Below are 22080 nucleotides of genomic sequence, written 5' to 3'. Positions count from 1 at the left end.
AACGATGAGGGTTGGGTATGTTTCTCACTTTCATATGTCTCAAAACAGATTAATGTATCAATAATTATTGTAATCTAGTGGATAAGCAGTTAGCTAACAGTTTTATTTTATTTTTATTTCAATTAGAAATACAATCTGTATTGGGACTGACTGTTCTTTAAGATTTCAAGTGTACCTCTTTATCATTCAGAGTATTAACCATTACAGTAGTTCAGTTGTAATACCAGGAAACTCTATGATAACTGTTTCATTAGTGTTTATGTGTGGCCTACACATTACTTTGAGGTGCAATGTACCAAGTTACCATCCCCCCCCTTATTTTGGGTTATAAACTAGAAAACTCCTTTAAAAGTCTTCTTAAGCCATATTGGAAACTGTCAAGTCTTGCTTTAGTTTGATCAAACTTTTGGTTGCATTTCTTGAGTCCACAAAATATTCACCAACATTCTCTGTATTTCATATTTAAATCATTTATCAGGTTATTTCTGTTCTGGGGAACATTTATCAGCGCCATCCAACCCTTGCTTGGAAGGATATTATTGCCCAGGGGGTCAGAGCACCGCCAGTCCTGTAGAGTACGTCTGCCCGCAAGGTTTCTCGTGTCCTACTGGAAGTTCCGCACCTGTCCTTTGTGAGCGAGGTAATGAAAATGGGGGAAACTCCCCCCCAAAAAAAAGAAAACCCCTCTTGGGCGAAGAATTTTATAGTCATATAGGTTTCTTTAGTCTCGTTATGTCATAGTGTCCCCCCTCAAAAAAAACAAAAAAAAACGAACGAAATAACAAGATGAGTCCTCGTAACATTTTGATTGTTATTCCGATCTTCAAGATATGCAGCTGTTAATTTTTGCTAAATATCTAGAATGCGCCTTTAAGGTTTAAATTTTTTTTTTTTTATTGCAATCCATTTTTTGTGTAAATTCTATCAGCTCAACTAAACACATGATATTGCTATATAAACTGAATATAAAGAAGCCACAAGAAGGCTCTTGGTTTTCCTATTGAGTTTGGGTTATGTCTGAGGGAACTGTCCTAATGGTCCAATTAGTCCAATCACCTTACTTGAACGAGCCTCAGGTACTGGCAGGGTCATTTACTTCTTAGGAGTGGCTGTAGCAATACAACCTGGACTGATACCAGCGTCTTTTTATGTTCTAGAACGAATCAAAATTGACGTAAAATTTATGTAAAATTGACCATAGAGTCATCCTGTAAATGTTTCTTGTGGTCAAGAGTTCTTTCTCTTGAGTGAAGAGGGATTCTCAGGCTATTCTTAAAGACTGTGTCACAAAGAAAGGAAGCTGCAAGCTCCTCAGCAGCAAAGCTGAATCAATATTTATCAACAGAGATTATCTCAGCACCAAAGATCTCATCCTATGCAGCCCGGCTGCAGAATGCTGCAGCCCTCTCATCATCCTACTTTTGACACTGTCCCTTTAACTTCATGCAAACAGAATGGGATTTTATAAACACTGCATTCTGCTTTGAAGTAGTTGTTGTTGTGAAGTATTACTAGAAATTACTAGGGGTTGGTTCTGTTGTTTTTGTGTAAATATTGGTATTAATCTCTAGGTATGTGAGGAAAGATTAAACCCCAATAGCTAAAGTCGTTGCCTTTCATTTTGTAGTTCATCTACAAATATGTAAGTTGCAACGGTTGGGTGCAATACAAACATTAGGATCACAACTTCTTTCAAAGCTTTCAAACTATAAATTTGATATGAAGGAAATGTGGAGAGAAGTAAAGGGATGGGTAGTGTGAAGAAGTTGGCGCAGCAGGTTTTCAATACTGCATACATTTACGTCTTCCATTAAGACTACGTGCTTTCTCTGCAATACGGTTTATCCTATCACCCAAGACTGACGTCACTGTAAATAGCTCACATTTACTTTTGCGATATCTCTAATCTCGGTTGTTTCTGCCAGGTACGTACCAGGCTGAACCAGGTCAGCCAGACTGTGATACCTGTCCGGAGGGCTCTTACTGCGACCCTTATGAGTTGGGTAATGTCACAGGAGTGATTGTACCCCTGGATTGTGTCCCCGGTCACTACTGTCCCAACGGTACGGAGTATGCCACCCAGAATAAATGTCCCCTCGGGACTTATTCTGGCAATAAGACAAACTTGGCCAGCAGCGGTAAGTGTTAACCTCCTTCTCAACGGATTTGTCATCATTCTAAGATTCCTTCTTTGATTCTTACTAGATGGCTGACAAATGGTGTCCTATGCATCTGAGTTACATGTGAGGGTGTGGTAAACCGGTAACAGCTGCAGCTTTGCCCTGTGGCAAATGGAGACAACAACCTATTATTATAAGTTGTACTAGTGAGTGTAGTTTAGCAACATATAAGTAGCTGGTGATTTGTTTGGTTAAACTCGCTCTTCACTAAAAGTGAAGGTAAAACAAAAAAGTGAAAAAGAGTGTGAGAGAAAGTCAAGAGTAAATAAATGCAAATATTTTTATTAGTTTACTTCTGTAGAAAATTGAAGGTGATATTACTCTCTAAGTTATCCTGGCCAGTAATTTCCAATGATCTTCACTCTCCAGGGTTGTAGCTAGGATTTTGCAGGTGGCGGTTGAATTTTTTGGAGTGGCGGTTGCCTGCGAATTCCGCGTCCCTGGGGGAGGGGTATAAGGGTATATATATATATATATATATGTATATATATATATATATATGTATATATATATATATATATATATATATATATATATATATATGTTATATGTGTGTGTGTGTATATATAATTGATTGAGAGTGATTTTTTTTGCATTCATTTCGTGACACTACTTACTGAATTTTGTACCGGTCGATCAGAAGTGCGAGTGCTGGTCGGTATTAGAACTGTTTACTTGGAGTACCGGTCGGCAAACATTAGTGCTCGCCAAGTCCGACCGGCGCCAACCGGCGTAGCTACAACACTGTCACTCTCATAAACATAACTTGTTTTTACTATGTTAGTGCAAATTGTTTTTATACTTGGAGAGAAACCAGTCCTTTTTTGGTTTCACCCATTGTACTTTATGATGTGAACCAAATTTCTGGATTCAGCTGCAAATATTCTGACAATGACAATGCTACCGACAGATAGCCCGCCACGGAAAAGCAAACTCTGCAATAGGAAGAATTCCGGCATATTTTCAAAACCTTCTCTTCCAACACTTGTGAATGATAACTTGATATTGGGTTTGAACGTAACTTGATAGATTGCTGTACATAGGGAAGACAGAATTAATTCAGTTGAGCAAATTTAACTATAAAATTTGTACATGTATCTCTTTGTGTTCACCATGCTCATTAACCTGTCTGTATTCTGTGTGTGTGTTTGTACCTTCTGTTACTGTTACTTGTCATTTAGCCTTTGAAAGAAGATCCTGTTAGGATTGATACGTCAGGCCAACTTACTTTTATATGTACAATTTTTTTGATTTATTTTGATTTTGTTTCAATCCTCAGTTTTTGAAGTGTTTGTAAATGCTCTTGCCAGCTGAGTTTTTTATATTTATATTTTGATCTATATTTTCACTGACAGGTGACTGTACACAGTGTGACGCTGGATATTACTGTGACGAAGAAGGCCTGTCCTCGCCCAAGGGTCAGTGCCTGGCTGGGTTCTACTGTACCCTGGGCGCTGACCAACCTGCACCGACGGACGGAGTGACCGGAGATATCTGTCCCCTCGGTAAATACTGCCAGACCGGATCTATCACAGGTAAATGGAATAGTGATGTTTAAGTCGATAAAGCACAAAATTCTTCATTTTTAAAATGAAATCACTTATCTATGTGCTTTTCCTGGGTTGTATTTGAATGATAATTGGGTGTGTTGCCTGTGTTCACGACATGGGATTGCCTAAGACTAAGGGCTGGATAGCGATTAGCTATTTTTACACAGATAGGTAGTTAGGTTAGCTGGTTAGGTTCTAAGCTGTCATATTCAGACACTAATTTCAATTTCAGATCAATATCAGGCTGTAAAGAAGAAATACCTGGAAGCTCAGGTGATCCTAAGCTGGATTATTATAGGAAAGTGGATGGCTAATTCATGGTCAAATGACATAGTCCTTGTAATAGTTTTTTCCTGTGCTTTCTGTCGACCAGGTGATGATTGTCCACCAGGCACGTATGGGAATCAAACGGGTCTCACAGCTGCGCCAGAGTGCCCCTTATGTGATCCTGGTTTCTACTGTCCTACACCTGGCCTCACAGAGCCCTTTGATGACTGTTTTGCTGGACATTACTGTGAACTTGGTGCAACTGCTCCTAATCCTTCCAACCAGACCTGGGGATACCTCTGTCCAGTGGGAAGGTACTGCCCAGAGGGTACACCTGTACCACTCGAGTGTCCACCAGGGAGTTATAACCCATATGAAGGTAACCCTATACCGATTCAACAAGGGTATCCGTTTTATTTTGGTTTCTCTTTTTAATAAGCATTTCTTGTCTCTTGAACGCTATACAGTGATATCACCAAAATGTTGAGATAGCCAAGACAGCAATATACACGGGGCAGTGGTGTCACAGGGGAATAGGATAAACCAATGGGGGAACATGGATTGTTCTTTTATTGTAGATTTTAGCAGTAAGTTGGTGATGGTGGTGCTTTTTTCTTTTAATACGCATTTCTTGTCTCTTGAACGCTATACAGTGATATAACCAGAACGTTGAGATAGCCGAGACAGCAATATACACGGGGCAGTGGTGTCACATGGGAATAGGATAAACCAATGGGGGAACATGGATTGTTCTTTTATTGTAGATTTAAGCACTAAAGTGGTAATTGTGTTGGGGATCTAGAGATGATGTAGGTACAAATACCCCTACCATCACCAATACCAGTGATGTGGTCTGTTCATGTTTATTTGATGTGGTGAGTGACTTCAAAAGACATGTCAAATTCACCTGGCACTGTTGGTTGCTAATCTTGAGAAAACAATATATTGCTGTTCTGAATTATTTCACTTTATCTTGTATAATTCCTTTTCATTCATTGAAGGAAGTCTGCTTTTGTGGATTTATAAGGCAGCCTCCCCTCCCCTCCCCCTCCAAGTGGACACAGCTTAGCTCTTTCCTAACATATGACGTTTATTTAATCTATAAACTGGAGACGATGATGGGCTTCACCCATCTTTGCACTTCTATTTATTTTGTTTTTATATGTGTTCTCCTGAACGATAACTTTAACTGTTGTTTATATTCATAGGTCCATTTCGTCTGTGATCAGTGCATACCTCCATCGCTATCCTCATTCACAGATGAGAACCTCCTCTCACCCTCCCTCTCAAGCCTCTTTCGATCTCCAAGCCCACCCGACAATCTGATTCTTGAACTTGTAATTATTCCTTTTTCTCACTCAGGTAAAGACACACTGGCTGATTGTGTGAGCTGTGACCCTGGTTACTACTGTCAGTTCGCCGGTCAGGATAACATCACCGGTCAATGTAATGATGGCTATTATTGCTTGACCAATGCCTCGATTCCAAACCCAGAGGGTAAGCATGTCCTCCGTGTCTAGTATTTTACTGACAATACCAGGCATGAGCTTTTTCCGCGAATTTGCGGAATATCCGTGACTTCTTTTCTACCTCGGGGAGAAAAACTATTATCCTAACACACTATAGCATACGCAAACTGGAGCCTATACCGCAATTTTTGCAAAATTCTATAATTTTTTATTTTAAACCCAGTCTCATCCCTGAAATACAACAAGTATATTTTGTTTATCTTTGATTAATGTTCTTCTTGACTGTTCATTGTCTTTTGACTGGTTGTATCCTGCGATGTCATGTTTTCAGTCACTGGCAGATTTAGGGGTTTCATATAAATTCCGTTCTTGTTTTTCCGTTTTCTTTGCTGGTTTCTGTATTCTTCTCTGTTTTCTGATCTTGTAAACACTATTGTCTGTGGTTGCTTAACAAGTTTCGTCTGTTATCCTTCAGTGATTCTTTTGCACTCAACTTTCCTACCTACAAGCATGCATCTCACTATCATTAATTTCAGCATACAAGTTTGTCTACAAGCCTGGGATTAAACTTGTCAGTGTATTGATTCTATATGCAGAGTAGACTAAATGTTGTTAGAAATGTATGGTAATGTAGCATAAGGTAATGTAACCTAGTTTAATGTAACGTAAAAATATGTAAAGTAGCGTAATGTAATGTAACATAAAGTAATGTAAATAACATAGGGTATGTAAAGCAGGGCAAGGGCGCATTGTAATGTAACATAACATAATGTAATGTACCATAATGTTATGTGACGTACCATGTTATGTAACATATATAATGTAATGTAATGCAGTGTGGTGTAACGTTGCATAACGTACCATAGTGTAATGTAATGTAACGTATATAATGTGGTGTAATGTAGTGTAATGCAATGTGATATAACGTAATGTAACATTGCATAAAGTAACATAATGCAATGTAAGGTAGCTGAATGTAATGTATAATGTAATGTAACATAGTGTAATGCAGTGTGGTATAACCTAATGTAACATTGCATAAAGTAACATAATGTTATGTTAGGTAGCTGAATGTAATGTATAATGTAATGTAACATAGTGTAATGCAGTGTGGTATAACCTAATGTAACATTGCATAAAGTAACATAATGTTTTGTTAGGTAGCTGAATGTAATGTATAATGTAATGTAACATAGTGTAATGCAGTGTGGTATAACCTAATGTAACATTGCATAAAGTAACATAATGCAATGTAAGGTAGCTGAATGTAATGTATAATGTAATGTAACATAGTGTAATGCAATGTGGTATAACCTAATGTAACATTGCATAAAGTAACATAATGTTATGTTAGGTAGCTGAATGTCATGTATAATGTAATGTAACATAGTGTAATGCAGTGTGGTATAACCTAATGTAACATTGCATAAAGTAACATAATGTTATGTTAGGTAGCTGAATGTAATGTATAATGTAATGTAACATAGTGTAATGCAGTGTGGTATAACCTAATGTAACATTGCATAACGTAACATAATGTAATGTAAGGTAGCTGAATGTAATATGTAATGTAACATAGTGTAATGCAATGTGATATAACATAATGTAACATTGCATAACGTAACATTATGTCGTGTAATGTAGCGTAATGTAGTTGTAAGCTAAAATTGAAGGGTTATTGTTGTTTCTCAGTTTTGAAAGTCTTTGCAGTCCAAGGCTAAACTATGTGGAGGTGTTTTTGTTTGCTTTGAAAAGTTCTGATTTGCTGCTTGTGTTTTTCTAACTGATTTCTGTTCAAAGGTAACAGAGTTCAAAACTTTTAACATCTGTTGTGACACTACCCAATGATACAGACAACAATGTCATCTGGAATTGTAATGTTACAAAAACAATCTTATTTTAATTCTTTTCTTAATAAGTTTTTGCACCATTGTTTTCAATCCTGTAAAGGGCTCTCACTTACATTTTTGAATTTTGTTGTTGTGTTGATAAATGTGCTTTTCAATATGTGTTTCTCTGAAGCAGATGGTGTTACGGGAGATATATGCCCCATTGGTCATTACTGTCCAGTTGGCAGTGACCGTCCACTGCCCTGTAACAATGCAACATACATGAATGATACTGGTGCTGCAGAGTGCCTGACCTGTCCAAAGGGATTTCAGTGTACCCGTGGTGACATCCCTGAACCCTGTCCAGCAGGCTTCTACTGTCCAGAGGGCACAGGTCATGATGTACAACCCTGTCCAGCTGGTAACGATTATTGAATTTCATTCACTCTTTCCTAAAACAGTTATTAACGTTTTGTTGGTCAATTTTCATCAATACTGAATACAGGTATCAATTCCAAATACACATATTAATACTGAATACATGCAGATATCAATACCGAACACAGATATCAATATCGAACTCAGATATCAATACCGAATACAGATATCAATACCGAATACATATAATCAATATCCAATACAAATGCCAATACCCAATAGAGATATCAATACCAAATTCACATATCAATTCTGAATATAGATATCAATACTGAATACAAATATCAATACCGAACACAGAACTCAATATCAAACTCAGATATCAATACCGAATACAGATATCAATACCGAATACATATAATCAATATCCAATACAAATACTAATACCCAATAGAGATATCAATACCGAATACAGATATCAATACCAAACACAGGTATCAATATCCAACTCAGATATCAATACCGAATACAGATATCAATACCGAATACAGATATCAATACCGAATACAGATATCAATACCGAATAGGTATAATCAATATCCAATACAAATACTAATACCCAATAGAGATATCAATACCGAATACAGATATCAATACCGAACTTAGATATCAATATCCAACTCAGGTATCAATATCGAACTCAGATATCAATACCAAACACAGATATCAATACCGAACACAGATATCAATATTGAACTCAGATATCAATACCCAATCCAGATATCAAAACCGAATACAGCTGGTCAATGTCAATATTGGATAGTACCGATAACAACTATTCAAACATTAGCAGCAATATTTTTTATTTATACACAAGTAACAGACAGCACATTTAGTGTACATTCTATATTTCCTACCCTTTGTTATATTTTTTTCTTCAAATTTCCTCATTTAATGATGATAGATTCTATGTTTTCTATTTTTTGTTTCTCATAATTTACTGTTTAATATTTTGTGTTGAATTTACGTTCCAAAGGGGTGTCTATTCTGATGCTGTTTGCATATTTTCGTCTGCAGGAACATTTGGTCCAACGGAAGGCTTGAATTCTATCGATGATTGCACCCAGTGCAGCGGTGGTGATTACTGCGAAACCCCAGGAATGGACGCTGTGACAGGACAGTGTGATGCTGGCCACTACTGTACCATTGGTAAGTCAAGAAACAGTGTGTGTTCTTTATTAGGAACATTACACCAGCAAGAATCTTTACTGTCATCGAATGTTGCCCCCTTTGACTCCTTGCTGAAGGCAAAGGGAATCTATGTGATGGTAATTGCATGTGCGGGTGCATTTGTTTTGTATTCTGACCGAGGACTTGAACAAAAGAATTCCAGGTCCTCGGTTGTGATTTCTAAAGAATCACCACGTCCTCAGAAGAATTCTATTGTATGGGGTATTGTTAAGGTTAAGGTACGTGGATTTGAACAATGGAAAATACAATGGGGTCCTCGGTCTGAATGTAATACAAACATTTGTGCGTGTGTGTGGGTGTGTATGTATGTGATGACTTGCTTGTAGACATGATGTGATAATATGGAAAAGTTGGTTGGACCTAAACCTTTCTATGGAGATGTCCCATATTGAGTTCAAGTAGCATTTGTGTATGGTGAAGGTCAAAGGTCATTTGAGGTCAGCAGAAGCAAAAATGTGATAACCAGACAGAGTGGTTTTTAGAAGGGGTAGAACTTTAGCTGAAAAAAAAGGAACTTATAACAAATAATTGATATTTAACCTTTAATAATCTCTACATCAGAAAACTGTAAATGAAAAATGATTAGAAGAAAATGTTGCAAGAAAACCCATATTTGTCACATTTTTTAAAATCCTTGTAAACTAAATATACTAACTATAAGAAAATGAAAATATTACAAAAGCCTAGTATTTAGCAGTTTAATAGCAGCAATGGATCTAACGTTGCATCCCTTGTACATTCAATTAACATCATAAAATTTGATATGGTTAGAAACAGTTATATAAACTTTTAACATGCAGTTTAAGTTACAAGACTAAATCTAATACCGTTCCCCTTATACATTCAATCAACACCATATTATTTAATTTTTTTGAATTAGAAATAGTTATGAAGATGTTACACAATCTTTGTGAAGTTTTCAGAAATAATAAATTTTTGCAAAGTAAAAATTCTGACTAAAATTAATAAAGATATCATTCACAATAGACTGATAGTTAACAGTTAACATTAATTTACAAGACTAAATCTAATACCATTTCCCTAATACATTTGATTAACACCATATTATTTAAATTTTTTGAATTAGAAATAGTCAATGAAGATGTTAAACAATCTTTGTGAGGTCTTCAGAAATAATAAATCTTTGTAAAGTAAACATTCTGACTAAACAAATAAAGATTTCATATACAATAGATTGATAGTTAAGAGTAGACATTAATTTACAAGACTAAATCTAATACCATTTCCCTAATACATTTAATTAACGCCAAAGTATGCCAGAGAGCATTCCACAACATCAGGAACATTTCGATGATTCAGCAGTTTATTAACTCCAAAACAACTACCACTTTGGTTCAGTTGTGTGTTCTGTCACATCTTGACTACTGCAATGCTCTCCTCATTGGATTACCTAAACATCTTCTTAATAAGCTTCAACTTGTTCAGAACTGTGCTGCTAGACTTGTAACAAAAGTTATAAAACACCAACATATTACACCAATTCTTTAAGATCTTCACTGGCTTAGAATTGCGAACAGAATCCATTATAAAATTCTTATCCTTGTGTTCAAAGCAAGGAATGGTTTAGCCCCAGTTTACTTACAAGAGCTTCTCCGAGAAAAGAGACCTATAGCAGGGTGTTTCGTTCAAGTGTACAACATATGCTATCTGTTCCGACTGTTCGCACTTCAACCGATGGGGAACGTTGCTTTGCTACATCAGCTCCACAGCTCTGTAACAGTCTCCCCTTACATATGAAAACAATCCAGCATGTGTTAACTTTCCAGAAAGAACTCAAGACGTTCTTATTCATGAATGCGTATTCATTTGTTTGGATTACTGTTGTGTCCATTTTGGGTACTTTGCTCCTGCAGCGCTTCTGAAAAGTATTTTTTAACTGGATAAAAGCGCTTTACAAATTCTTATATTATTATGATTATTATTATTAATAGACTGATTGTTAACAGCTTACATGAATTTACAAGACTAAATCTAAAACCGTTCTTCTTATACATTCAATCATCACCATTTTATTTTATTTGAAATCAGAAAATAATTATGTAGATGTTACACAATCTTTGTGAAGTTTTCAGAAATAATAAGTCTTTGTTAAGTAAACATTCTGACTAAAATTAATAAAGATACCATTCACAATAGACTGATAGTTAACAGTTAACATTAATTTACAAGACTAAATCTAACACTATTTAATCATCACCATTTTATTTTATTTGAAATCAGAAAATAATTATGAAGATGTTACACAATCTTTAAGAGGTTTTCAGAAATAATAAATCTTTGTAAAGTTAACATTCTGACTAAAAGTAATAAAGATATCATGTACAATAGACTGATAGCTAACAGCTAACATTATTTTACAAGACTAAATCTAACACCATTTTCCTTATACAATCAATCATCACCATTTTATTTTCTTTGAATAAGAAAATAATTATAAGAGATGTTGCTCAGTCTCTTTGAGGTCTTTTAGGAATAAGAAATTTGTCTAACATTTATTGGTAGATATCCAACATCTAGCATTTACAACAATGAAGGTGAAATAATTTTCCATTTACCTTCATATTCAGTTAACAATTTCAAACCTTTCACCTCGGTAAATTGTTATGAAAGAATGAAGATAAAGTTTCCATTAGAAAATTCTTGATGAAAGAATAATGGCCTTGCTAGGATTAACATGTTCAGCTTTGCAGAAAGAATGAATCTCGGTAAACTAAAGGTACCTACAATCAATGTGATGATATTACATTAGGTCGTAAAATTGATACCGATAGAGGTTATTGTTACCCACGTCCAGTCAGCTAACATTACTAAAAAAAAAAAACCAGAAATTTTATTATTTAAAAACTAAAAACAAACAAAATGATCTTGTTTGATTTATTACAACTTCGGGTATGTGGTGTTGCTGGTATTGTGATGTATGCATGTATGTGCGTACAAAGATCTTAGTTGTAGCCTGGACTAAGACAGCTCTGATCTTGCTAAGCTATTACAACTTCTGGATGTGGTTGTTGCTTGTAATGTGATGTATGCATACATGTGTGTACAAAGATCTTAGTTGTAGCCTGGACTAAGACAGCTCTGATCTTGCTAAGCTATTACAACTTCTGGTATGTGGTGTTGCTGGTATTGTGATGTATTCATGTATGTGCATACAAAGATCTTAGTTGTAGCCTGGACTGAGACAGCTCTGATCTTGCTAAGCTATTACAACTTCTGGTAAGTGGTTGTTGCTTCTATAGTTATGGATGCATGTATGTGCATACAAATATCTTAGTTGAAGCCTGGACTAAGACAGTTCTGATCTTGCTAAGCTATTACAACTTCTGGATGTGGATGTTGCTGGTATTGTGATGTATGCATGTATGTGCACACAAATATCTTAGTTGAAGCCTGGACTAAGACAGTTCTGATCTTGCTAAGCTATTACAACTTCTGGATGTGGATGTTGCTGGTATTGTGATGTATGCATGTATGTGCATACAAATATCTTAGTTGAAGCCTGGACTAAGACAGTTCTGATCTTGCTAAGCTATTACAACTTCTGGATGTGGGTGTTGCTGGTATTGTGATGTATGCATGTATGTGCATACAAATATCTTAGTTGAAGCCTGGACTAAGACAGTTCTGATCTTGCTAAGCTATTACAACTTCTGGATGTGGGTGTTGCTGGTATTGTGATGTATGCATGCATGTGCATACAAATATCTTAGTTGTAGCCTGGACTAAGACAGCTCTGATCTTGCTAAGCTATTTCAACTTCTGGTATGTGGTTGTTGCTTGTATTGTGATGTATGCATGTATGTGCATACAAAGATCTTAGTTGTAGCCTGGACTTAAGACAGTCCTGATCTTGCTAAGCTATTACAACTTCTGGATGTGGTTGTTGCTTCTAGTCCTATATATTCCATCGAATAATTTATCCAGTAGCGCATCGCAAAATGCAATGCAAAATTGGCAAATTGCTATACAAGTGCAAAGATGTACAGCAGTCTTTGCACAGTGGAACCAATGTATTTCACAAGAGAAAGTTCAGAGCCTATGAAACTAATACACACAATTTGAACACTAAGATAGATTCCCTGTTTGCATGGACTTGTGTACAAAGATCTAAGTCATAGACCACTAAGACAATCCCTTAGCTAAGCTATAAATCACAGTGTTATGTTAACTTGAGCTATGCAGGCATCTGGCTTAATTCTTGGTCATTGTGTCGGTCCCTGTTCTTGAAACAGAACAAAAAAGTGAATGTCTTCAGAAATGCCTCTCTGTAACGAGTGCCAAATATGTTATAGACAATTGGGTTAACACCACTGTTAAATAAAGATAAATAAAAGAGTAGAAACCCCAAAGTGTTGTTTTTGAAGTATGGATTAAATTTTAAGTAAATATAATACAAGTCGAAAAGAATTATACATATGAAGAAAATAGAAGAGTTAATAGCAGCCATTTTTGTCAAGTTTCGCTGTACCTTTAGATTGTCTGTCCTATTTACTTGACCTACACTCAGAGGGTTATACAATATTCTGTATGTTTTTATAGTCAAAATTAGTGAAGTTATCAATGTGATGATATCTGGTAAAATCAGAAACTGAACAAGTGTCGTATTTATATGCGATATACCCCCCTCTATTTCATACACTGTGTTTGCTACATCTATTACAGATCCAAATGGACAAGCAAACACTTCTGTGGATAATATCCAACAGAGAGCATGAAATGTCATATACCCAAAGATGAAGCCACCTGATACAACACAAACTGTAACAGTTACACCTCTAAGTTTAAACCCATTTCTTGCTGCGGTTGCTGTTTGGATTGGCTTGCTTACAGCCAGGTATCTGTCTCGAGAGATTGCAACCATACAAAGGTCTGACAAAAATTGAAGCGGGCGATAATTCCATACATTAATTATCATAAATTTCAGGTACATACCTTTGGCATGAAAGAGTAAAAACAGCATGGAGTCAAATACCACACCAACACAGTAACAAATATCAACAAATGACAGAGTCATTAAGTAACCACTCAGCGATGTTTTCCTCAGGGAAGGATGTTTACTCATAGTTATCAAGAATATACAATTAGAAAATATTGCTAGGGTTCCCATGATAAGGAAAGCTAAAGAAGCGGCAAGACTGATGTTGCTGATCAATTGCATATTATCACAATAGAATGAATAATCATAACTGGTTATAGAATAATTAAAAGTATAATCATAACTTGTGATGTTGTTGGTATCTTCCATATCTATTTGTCGTCAGAAAAGGCTATATACCTAGATTGCCGGAACTACAATCTTACATTAGACAGCAGACCATATCCTATATTAGCAGACCATATAATACAGTAGCAGACCATAGCCTATATTAGCAGACCATATCCTACATTAGCTTACAATATGTCTTTAGTTAGCTGTAGCTTGTTATGATCGTTAAGTGCATTTGACAACCAGTTGATCATCAAAGTTACCTTCGTATAAGTTTGTCCCCTTTGTGATCTTCATCGTTTGTAGGCCCTTCCGTTGGTTAGCAAGTTTGTTAGAAACGGGTAGAGAAAACTAATGTTATGAAGACTTATCCGATAGAATCAGTCCCTCAGCTGGTCGAGCATTATGTATTGTTCGACTATGATACAAAATTGGAAATACTAGATTGTCGAACTTGTATTGGTAACGGCCTCATATTATGTAGTGTTGTTTCCTATTAGGAAATGTTGATTGGTTTATAGAGAAGTGTACCGATAAACCTGTAGAATGAATCAGCACCAAGGTATGCTCTGTCTCCATACACACACAATAGAATCCGACTTGAAAATCAAATTATAGCACAGTTTGTTTCCATTTCGGAAAAAAAGTTGTAATTAAGCAATCAAGCACGAAATATAAGATTTGTATAGCTTTCCAATGGAATGAATCCTCTTCCTGCTCGTCAAAACTTCCCGAGTCTCAGAATTGTTCATCGATAAAAAATCTTGAAGCAACTGCTATTGTTATAGCCAATCACCACTGGTCGCACTCTGTCTCCAAAATTAAAACACATGAGTAGTCAGTCTACACACCTTTTACTTTAAATGGAATATCAATTGGCTAGTCCTTGATTACTAGACTAGAATCAGGAAATTTACTGAAGTGCAAGCTGGAATTGAATGTATGCAAATCATTCCAACTGATAGCAACATTTGATATCCTGGAACTAGCCTGGACCTAGCTTCAGTCCTTGATAAGACTACTGTTAAGGGAACAAGAACATAATCAAAAGCAATCAGATATTCATCTGGTCAACTGTTTATACCCTTAACCTCACTCCAGAGAGGATTTCAGCTCAGAGCAACAAATGACTCTTTTAAAATGCATTGTCAATTCTAAAAACGTAATCCACTGTCAAGCCAATGATGGCTCAGAGTACCCATGATTGATACAAATTTGATTGGTTTATTTTTGCAGCTGGCTTATAGCCCAAGCATATTAGCCAATGAAAAATGATTGTGTTAAGGAAGTAAGACTATCGTTTTCAGAAGTACCTGTAGTTTTTTGCTCACATTCTCAATAAGCTAGGTTTTAACGTCTAGGTATTACATTCCTAAGAGATGCAGAAATTTACATCATAGAAACCATAATGCATAATTACATCTCTGGTTATGTAAACCAGTGCTTTTTTGTAGGGTTGGAGTTGTGGGGGAGCCATTTAGCAGCAGAGTGTTTCCTTTTGGGATTGGTTTCATTCATCTCTGGTATTTAAAGTCCCAGTGGAAAAGTCCAAGGCCATATGTCTCTGATATTGAAAGTTCCATCAGACAAGGCCAAGGCCATATGTCTCCAGTATTTAAAGCCCAGTGGACAAGGCCAAAGCAATGTGTACCTCTTTTATGATAACATGAAAATTACCTGGCTTGACAACACCATCTTGTATTCTGAATCTTTAGAGAGGGTTGTGGCTCCCAGTTTGTTGACAAACTGTGATTATGTTTTTTTCATTGTTTGTGAAATCCTACAATTTTTTTTTCATGCCCATGCAGATGTATGCAGATGTATGCAAATGACATCATAGTAGCACAGTGCAACAACATGGAGGCCATGTATTGTGCACCTAAGAGATTATTTGAAGAAGGAAATAACAATATCATTTCCATAAGTACCTGGATATTTATGTAAAAGAATATGAATTGCGGTTTTCTTCAGAGAGATATTACCAGCAGAATGTTGCCTTTTGGTTCTGTTTTGATGCAACAATGGTAACGTCTGAGTAAACTTTTGCCGAAGGGACTTTACAACTCATGTTATTTGAGTAGTAGTAGTAGTAGTAGCTTCCTGCATAAAGGAGGGGCTGTGAGATGTTCATCGCTGCGGGGCACACCCCAAGGGACGTGGAAACACGTATCTTTGAATTGAGGGGACAAACCACAGAATTATCTATAAACCAGTTTTTGACAAAGTGAATTCTCTTTCCATTCTCAAGCCAAAGTTTCTTTGCAAATATTAAAGCATTGTAAAGTTTTGAACAAAGAAGGCACAAATATTTTACCAAAAGTGGAAGCTTCGTAGGTATATATCTTTTAAATAATGTTCTATGTTGTAACATGGAAGCTAATAAAAGAACATGTTGTATGATCTAGTCATTGCATTGGTTTGAAAGCCAGGTCATAAAAGCATTCTACATATTACTCTGTTGAACAGCTATGTTTAAACTAAATTGGGGGGCGAGGGGGGCAGGAATAAATTTTGATAAGGATTATGTTCCTAGTGGAGGCGATTATAGGCGTTTTGAAAGCAAGGAAAGTGATCGTCATAGTTCTAACTTTACAAGGCATGCTAAGGTACATAGTTTCAGGGATAAGCTGAAGATTGTCTTTACCAACGCTAGAAGTATTCGTAAAAATATTGCTGAATTTGCTGTGCTTCTTGAGGATCTGAAACCTGATGTGTTTGGTATCACCGAATCTTGGTTAAGGGAGAACATTGATAGTGCTGAGGTTTCATACCCGAGGTATGCTGTGTATCGTCAGGACAGAAGGGATACTCGTAATGGGATTGGTGGGGGAGTTTTACTGTATGTTAGGGATGACAATGTAAGTGTAGAGAAATCTCAGTTGCAAGGGTGTTTTGTAAATTCTGTTTGGTGCGAGTTGTCCACAGACAACTCCAAGAGGTCCAGTGATGTTATCACTGTTGGTGTTGTTTACCGTTCTCCTAACAGCAGCGATGATAATGATGTCTTGCTGTTTGATTCAATTAGAAAGGCTGCTAAAGGTGATGTTGTTATTTTGGGCGACTTTCATTTTCCTGACAATAATTGGATAGATGGTTCCAGTAGTAGGAAGGGTAGTTACTTTCTAGATGTTGTGCAAGATTGCTTTTTACACCAACATGTTACTTTCCCTACTAGGGGGGATAACATCCTGGATCTTGTTTTGAGTTCTGATCCAAGCAATGTTGTTGATTTGAAGGGTCTAGGAAAACTAGGAACTAGTGATCATGATATACTAGCTTTTGATGTTGTTTGCAAAGTCGTAAATTCTGTTAGCAAGGAAAAAGTCCCTGATTTTGCGAGATCAGATACAGAGGCAATTGAAACTTTACTAAAGGGTACAGATTGGATTAATTTGTTTAGAGATATGAGTGCTTTCTCAGTCTTGAATTTGTTTTTGCTGATAAATTAAAGGTCAATATGGAAAATTATGTTCCGTGGAAGAATCGTCGTCGTAAAAGCAGTATGCCTCACTGGATGAATAAGAAAGTTAGATGTGCAATTAGGCAAAAACGTAGAATGTGGAAGTTGTTTAGGAGGACTAAATCTGAATCTCTTTTGGCCAAGTTTAAAATTCATCAGCTGAAGGTAGAATACTTAGTCTCTGATGCAAAATTGAATTTCGAAAATAGAATTGCCCTAAAAATTAAGGATAATCCAAAGGCCTTCTTTTCTTATGTCAGGTCAAAGCAGAAAGTTAAAGATGCAATTGTTTCTCTTAGGGCACTACAGGCTGATAATATAGTTACTGATAGTCAGGATCTTGCAGATCTTTTGAACAACTATTTTGTGTGGGTTTTTGGTTCCTTGCTGAAAGCAAAGGAACCTATGTATTCAGGTTGGCGTGTGTGTGTGTGTGTACTCACCTTTGCATTAATTGTGGAACCAGTGACTGAAAACACAGCTAGAAATGTGGGACAGCAATAGCAATTGTGGGACCACTGCCTGGTCCCACAATTTACAACCTATAGAACCCTATTTTTCCATCTTCTGAGTGATCATCTTCATGAATATGCATGGTGCCAAAAATTCTGTATGTTTTCTCATTGTGTCTTTTTGTGTGGTAAAAACATAAAACACTCTAAAAACACACTAATTTTGATGAAGGGCTATTGTGAATAGCGCCCTCAATGGTATGGTCAGTGGTTAGGGAAAACACACATACTGTACTTACCTCCACAATAATATTGGGACCAGTAACTTGGTACAGTACTTTATATCTCACTTTATATCTCTCACTTTTACAGTTTTTGTTTTGTTTATTTGCCAGCTGATTAACTCTCATTAGTTTTAATGATCTTCTGCCAGGCCTGTACAGGATGTTCTTACTTCATATTTCAATGAAAGCAAATGTCATGACCAACCTCAGTGGACTATTTAGTAGTCCTACTGTACCTGTCATTGTAGCTTTTGGTATACACTACTGGCTTAAGAAGTACCACACTACAGTACTTTTACTCTCAATGTACCTGCAAGCTAGAAGCTGTTATTTTTCAAGGAATGTGTCAAAACAAGTGGGTATGTAGGCTTTTTTGTTTTCATCAGTGTAATGCCAAATTAACCATTCAGTTCTTATAACTATATTGAACTTTGATACTGGTATTAGAGTTAGAATATAACCAGCAATTTCAACTTCAAAAAATATATATATGTACTGCATATATGTTTTGCTGTAAAACAATTTTGTCATGGATGTAGACTCGTTTCGGCTTAAAATGAATCATGAAAGCATGCATTATTAAAGGAGATCAAAGACTAGGCTCATGAATTTCTTGATTGGGGTATTTCACGGCCACTAGGTAAATATCGATGGTCATGACCTTACTTGCATTGTTCATGTGAACACCAAACGGATTTGAATTTCAGTAGAGTAGGGGTTTCGATGGAAAAAAATGTCAATATAAGAATCAATTGTTAGCCATTCACACATATACTGGATATTTTGTCTTGTATCATCAAAATTTCATGAGAAAATTCACCAAAAATTACACATGTGTATCACAGAATAACAGTAAAGGACATATTGAAAATGATGATATCGAATGTTGTCCATTCAAAGAATCTTCAAGTTGAATTTTGCTTCTCATTTATGTGACATAGTGCAATTTTGATCATTATGGAGTAAGATGCTGGGGAACTTTCAATGTCTCTTCATAATCTGCTACAGAACATGTTTGGATTTTTGTTACCTCAATGAGTGGCCCTGTCCCCATCTTTTTTTTGGGGGGGGGGCCTGGGTGGGGGAGACAGGGATCAACTTACTACTGAATCCATTTGTCCTATGTAAATGTAACCCTTTCAGAAATCAATTTCAATGATCTATGAACGAACAGATTGGAATTAAAACAAGAACTCCCCAAGTTCTTTCTTCAGCAGCATATATACAGTATATATATAGGGCACGGAAAAGTTGCCACTCATGACTTTGACTTTGGTAGCCGGGCAGATTTCCCCTCTGTCCAAGCTTAGTACGCGACTGTTTTTAACTCTTCCAAAACGCTGTAAAGGTTTCAGTTCTTTTGAATGTCAAAAGTCTAAAATGGTGTCAAAGGCAGTGCACTCCTACCCCAAATATAAGATCCATAAATATACTGTACACCCTTAGTTTCAGTGGTGAATACAGCTTTTAGTAAAGGAGGGTTCTCAGTGACTTTTAAAGAGGAGACCATCAGGAGACTGTCTGTTTTGTTAACTCTTGCTTTGCACATGGTGGTCTTGGGTCCAGGGGCCTGCACAGTTTCCCTGTAATAGAAGCTATATGGTTTAGTACAGATATTAGCACCATCCGTATATGACTCACCGCTATATATTCCCCTTAGATACCATGATGATCATGTAGTTAATCTATACAACCATCATGCATGTTAAATTACCTAATGATCATATAATCATATAATTGACCTCTTTATCCTATTTTCTTTCCCCTTCCCCCATTCTTTTCTTTTCCTCCTTTCCCATTTGTTTTCCTTTCCCATTTTGCTTCTTCCTTTTTTCTTTTCCCCTTTTTTAAGGGAGGGGGGGGGTGGGGGACTCTCCAAACGCCACTCCCACCTGGATATGCACCCAATATATATATATATATATATATATATATATATATATATATATATATATATACAGAAATGAAAATGTATCTTCTTATTTGTTATTAGTGGGGTACAGAGGTGATAAAGCATTTCGAGCGTCAACTCTTGTCAAAGTGCAAAACAATTATAATTCCACCAAACAACTACAGTACCTGTAGTAAACTCAATGGCATGTCTTTGCTTAGGGGCAAGTTCAAAGCATTACCGTGTGACAATCAGAAGGCTTTTTCAATATTCATATGGTTCTTTCACAAAGACTTAGTTATTTATTTATCAGCAATAAAATAATACAAAATAACTAGTTCTTGATAAACAGGTATAAAAATTAACTATGAATCATTGATCCATCTATCGTATTTATGAAATATGATTAATAAATCATCCTTGTTACAGTGTGACGTAAAATGGACGAGTGTTTTTGCACAAACATGTATACCCAAAACTGTGAAGTTTTTAAACAGCTACCATATTGGAAACTCTTTTGTTGCTTTCTGCAATGTCTTATATGACACCTAATTTGTGAAAATTGTTTGGCAATTAATTTAAATATGCAATAAAATCTTACTCAATGTAACGTTACAGCGTGACCGTTACAGCGTGACAATTGAAATGTCAATGCAAAGTCGATGTATAGCGGCCCACTGTCATGTTTCAATGGTGCTTTGAAGGTACTTACAGTAGATCGTTCTGATGGTCACTACCATCAGTCTTTGATCTTAGATGTGGAAATTTGTTAAAAATACATTAATCATGAAATGAAAATTCAAATTAGCATAGCGTTACAGCGTGACACACAACAGGCAATTACAAAATTACGAATATTTTATAATGTGAATATATATAACATAAAAATGACTTGATTAAAAGATAACTTGACAATTTATGTTCCATAAACATATATCACATAGCATATCCGGAAATGTAGGTATATACAGTATCTGAGTTGAATGAAGAAGTTGGAATGGTGCCACCAGCTTTCAAAAAGGGTGTCAACTATAATTAATATGTGTTATATTTTCCCTGTCTCTATTGTTTCTCATTAGTCATTTAAGAAGGTGAGCTGATATCTCACATTTGAAAGCTAAATCACTTTAAAGGCAACCTCATTTTAAGTGGTTGGTTCCAGAGGGGGGGGGGGGGGGAATGGTTCAATTATGTCTGGGAATAGGACACTACATTGCAAAAGTTTGTGTGTATATCAGCTGTAACGTCACGCTGTAGCAAAATTGTTACAGCGTACGTGACAGACTTTAATGAGTCATTAATGATGGCAAGTCAGATGAACTTAAAAATGTGCTTGTATTTAATGGTTATCGATGTCCTAGGTTTGGAAACAAACTTCATTGCAAATTTTTATTGTCTTGCAAAGGAATAATTAAAAAAACATCAAAATTTACCCTTACATCATGACTTTTTTTTCCCAAAATCTAATTACTGTAGGTCATTGAACAGTAATGAAATATATATGTTACAGAAATGTTAAGCCCATGGTTTGGATCTCTAGAGTTCAAACATCATGCATCAATTCAGGTTTATCATTTTTATCATGTATATAAATGTATTTAGTATCAACTTGACAACCATTATTTTTATTAATGTTGCAATTTAAATTAGGCAAATTTCAATATGTAAATGACATGAAAATAGTGTTCCTTTTGCAGATTAAGGAAATTTTGATTCTTAGCTTTAATTCGATACCAAATTTGTTACGATTAAACCTATTTGAAGTTTTGGGAGTCATGTCCTGTTTTGCTTAGAACTGCCCTTAGACTTGTTGCGGCTGACAAAATTCCTTAGTTATATATG

At 36.0% G+C, this 22080-nt stretch overlaps 1 protein-coding gene across 1 annotated transcript in view; it reads left to right on the top strand.

Moving 5' to 3' along the window:
- Positions 1–22080, top strand: part of LOC139977381 (uncharacterized) — a 212008-nt gene that overhangs the window by 118511 nt on the left and 71417 nt on the right. Inside the window, exons 106-112 of the mRNA XM_071986681.1 lie at positions 479–640; positions 1926–2138; positions 3536–3715; positions 4104–4376; positions 5360–5494; positions 7492–7716; positions 8751–8882. Coding sequence (XP_071842782.1) covers positions 479–640; positions 1926–2138; positions 3536–3715; positions 4104–4376; positions 5360–5494; positions 7492–7716; positions 8751–8882 — 1320 coding nt within the window. The remainder of the gene's footprint in view (positions 1–478; positions 641–1925; positions 2139–3535; positions 3716–4103; positions 4377–5359; positions 5495–7491; positions 7717–8750; positions 8883–22080) is intronic.

This window comes from Apostichopus japonicus, chromosome 12 (genome assembly GCF_037975245.1).
Source record: "Apostichopus japonicus isolate 1M-3 chromosome 12, ASM3797524v1, whole genome shotgun sequence".
In the NCBI taxonomy this organism is placed as follows: Eukaryota; Metazoa; Echinodermata; class Holothuroidea; order Aspidochirotida; family Stichopodidae; genus Apostichopus; species Apostichopus japonicus.
Note: the sequence above shows the minus strand (reverse complement) of the source record. Positions and strands in the feature narration are given on the sequence as shown.